The sequence below is a fragment of the Physeter macrocephalus genome, unplaced genomic scaffold (genome assembly GCF_002837175.3).
Source record: "Physeter macrocephalus isolate SW-GA unplaced genomic scaffold, ASM283717v5 random_1432, whole genome shotgun sequence".
Classification (NCBI taxonomy): Eukaryota; Metazoa; Chordata; class Mammalia; order Artiodactyla; family Physeteridae; genus Physeter; species Physeter macrocephalus.
In genome coordinates this window covers 7,358-10,403 of record NW_021146907.1, presented here as the reverse complement: position 1 = coordinate 10,403, position 3,046 = coordinate 7,358, and the positions used below count along the sequence as shown (strand labels likewise).

The following is a 3,046-nucleotide window of genomic DNA, read 5'->3' as shown; positions in this document are numbered from 1 at the left end:
AAAATAGAAAGCTCTCCAAGGGATTGCAAAGCCAGGTTTGGGAACCCACTGATTTAATCCCCTCTCTGCATTTTATGGATGAAGAAAGAGAGGGAGTGTGACTTGCCCAAAGCTACACAGCCAGCCAGAGGGACAGGCCAGTGCCCCAGCAATGTCTGATAATGGCAATGACATAGATTCCCAACCTCTGCCCACCCTCCACGCCAAGACTTCTCCCTTAGAAGACCCTGCCGACTCACAGGGCAGGAGGACAGGAAGATAGAGAAGAAAACACCATCTTTTTTTTTTTTTTTTTAATTTATTTATTTTTTTATTTATTTTTTGGCTGTGTTGGGTCTTCGTTGCTGCACGCGGGCTTTCTCTAGTTGTGGCGAGCGAGGGCTACTCTGTTGCGGTGCATGGGCTTCTCATTGTGGTGGTTTCTCTTTGTTGCAGAGCACAGGCTCTAGGCACGAGGGCTGCAGTAGTTGTGGCACGCGGGCTCCGTAGTTGTGGCTCACGGGCTCTAGAGCGCAGGCTCAGTAGTTGTGGCACACGGCCTTAGTTGCTCCGTGGCACGTGGGATCTTCCTGGACCAGGGCTCGAACCCGTGTCCCCTGCATTGGCAGGCGGATTCTTAACCACTGCGCCACCAGGGAAGTTGGAAAACACCATCTTTAATCAACCCACCTGCACAGAAACCAGGGCAACACTCCCTGCCTTGCAAGGTCCCAGTGAGAAGAAACTCAGTCTCCTTGAAAAAACCATCTTACAAAAACAAAAGGCTTCAAAGCACCAGTGGCTCAAGTCGTTGAGTAGAAAGGGGGTTGGGGGTCGGGGGTGAGATGACAGCTGGCTGGGGGTGGCTCTGAGAAGAGAGGGCTAGAGGCAGGACTTGGTCCAGGAGCAGAGCACCAGCCAGGCCTGAAGGGAACTGTTGCCCTCCTGAGCTGTACCCATAGCTAACCAGGCTCACCATTTGGGACCTTGGGCCCTGTAGTGACCAGAGGGACTCCTGGGTTTGGCTCTTTGGCACAGACCTGCAGATGGGATGGTGGGGTGGGGTCCAAGTTCAGGATATTTTGGCCTTAGATGGGAGGGAATGCTAGATCAGAGGGTGGAGAGCAAGGAATGTTCACCATGGATGGGCTCAGGTGTGCAACTGTCTGTATTTCCTTCTGGTTCCCCCGTGCTTCCCACCCTCCTTCCTAAGCCAGGACCACTCCTATTTCACAAACTGGAAGCTGAGGCCTGATCCTCCTGCCCTCAGATTCACCAGCCAGTGCACAGGACGCAGGGTCCTCAGAGGGGTCTGTGGAGGGAGGTGAGGAGAATGAGCCCTCATCTCTACTTGCTCTTAAGGAAGGGTGCTGGCCCTCCAGAGCCCCCACTATGGCCCACACCCCCATTCTGCCTCTTCAGAACAACTTCTGGATTTGTTAGAGGTTGTTTCTGGACACGGGCGTGATCATGAACACTGGTGATCTTTGAACACTGTTGACCAGGCAGCACAGATGAGCCCTTTTCCACTCTGGAACCACAGGTCTTCCAAATGGTGAGGTGGATGGAGCCACCAGGGGTTGGCAGAGTTGCTGAAGGGGTGGGGGATCATGGGTGCAGCAGGCTCAGGGACGTGGAAGGGGGTGGGGCGACTGAGTCGTGTCCCCCCTTTGCTAGAGAGAGCTTGAAAGCTTTGCCAAGGGTGGACAGAGGCCGAGTCTAAGAAGGCTTCCCTGTGGGTCAGGCTGAATTCAGGGCTCTGGGATCCGTCCATCCTGTTCCCAACAAGAGAACGAATATATTGCTTTAAGAGAGGAGTTAGCAAGTGGTGGCGGTGGTATGTGAGTGTGGTGTATATCACATGGGTTCTAGAGTGTCCAAGTTGGAAGGGGGCTTGGAAATGGGTTTTGGAGTCTGAAACTACAGATCATATTCAAGGCCTGCCGCCACCAAAAGCCCAGCTGTGTGGCCTCAAGCAAATTGCTTTACATCTCTGGGCCTCAGTTTCCATATCTGCAAAATGGGGATTACGTAAAATCCCAGTATAGTCCAGGGAATTGAGAGTCAAATGAAAAGGCTAGAAAGAGCTCCATTTACGAAGGGATTATTTTAATTATTTGAGGTGGGAAACTGAGGCCCAGAGAGGGCAAGGGCTTTGCCAGATGTCACACAGAGAGTTAGTGATGGAGCTGCGATTAGAACCCAGAACTCCTGCTTCTAGTTCAGGGTAACTTTCCCCAGGGCTGGTGAATGAATGTGGTGAGATGGGGGTGAGTCTGTCTGTCCTGTCCTTTCTCTCTGGACAGGGGACAGGATGCTGGGTGAAGAAGGGTGAAAGGGAGAGGCTGGAGAAGGGCGGGAGGCTCCAGCACACGCCAAGGTGGAGATAAAAAAATACAAACCCCCGAACCCCCTCCCCCGCCCCACCCCCTAAGTCCAGGCTGCTAAGCGCCAAGTCCAAGTCCGCTTCGGACCCATGTCAAGCCGACCCAGGCTGCAGTCCGGTCAGCGAGCCGCCAGGGGGCACGCCTGCCATCTTGGCCGGAGCTCGCGGCTGAGGCGGTCAGTCTAGCCGCGGGGGTGGTCGTGGGGCAGAAGCTACTACCCCGCCCTGCAGGAAACAAAGGCTGGTTAGGGAAGTGGACCCCTAAGTAGGGAGGCGGAGAGATCCGGCTGCCCTCTCCGCTCCTCCCTCCCCTTCTTTCTCCTGCACTAACGCCCGCGCCCGGTCCCCTCCACCCCACCCTGCTCCGCGCCATGACCCACGTGTACAGAGGCTGCAGTTGTAAATGCGACGTCTTCTGGGGCGCCTGGTATCCATAGGAGTCAAAACCGCCGATGAAATCAACTGCGGAAGGGCAGATGGCACGTGGTTAGAGATGGGCCTGTGAAGGGGGCAAGTTATGGGAGGCTGGGTCCTGAAAGGGAGGAATCTGAGGCCAGACCCTGTAAAGGGCCTTAGGGGTTGGGCTTTGCTGCAGTGTCCTGATGGATGGGCCAAGACCCAAGAGGATAGAGAGCTGGGGGGTGGATGGGGAGGGCGGCCCTTTAAGGGAGAAGGCGGGGG

The 3,046-nt window shown here is 55.2% G+C and overlaps 1 protein-coding gene across 3 annotated transcripts in view; it reads right to left on the bottom strand.

Moving 5' to 3' along the window:
• Positions 1-328: 328 nt before the first annotated feature.
• The window catches only part of NKAIN1 (sodium/potassium transporting ATPase interacting 1), a 7,895-nt gene continuing 5,177 nt past the window's right edge, over positions 329-3,046 (bottom strand). For 2 of the 3 annotated variants that reach the window (XM_028487171.2, XM_028487173.2), the window contains 2 exons: positions 2,746-2,827; positions 329-2,590 (listed from right to left, as the gene is read on the bottom strand). In XM_028487171.2, the coding sequence (XP_028342972.1) occupies positions 2,424-2,590; positions 2,746-2,827 (249 nt within the window). In that variant the 3' untranslated portion in view covers positions 329-2,423. The remainder of the gene's footprint in view (positions 2,591-2,745; positions 2,828-3,046) is intronic. The other variant, XM_028487172.2, reaches the window with a different exon arrangement.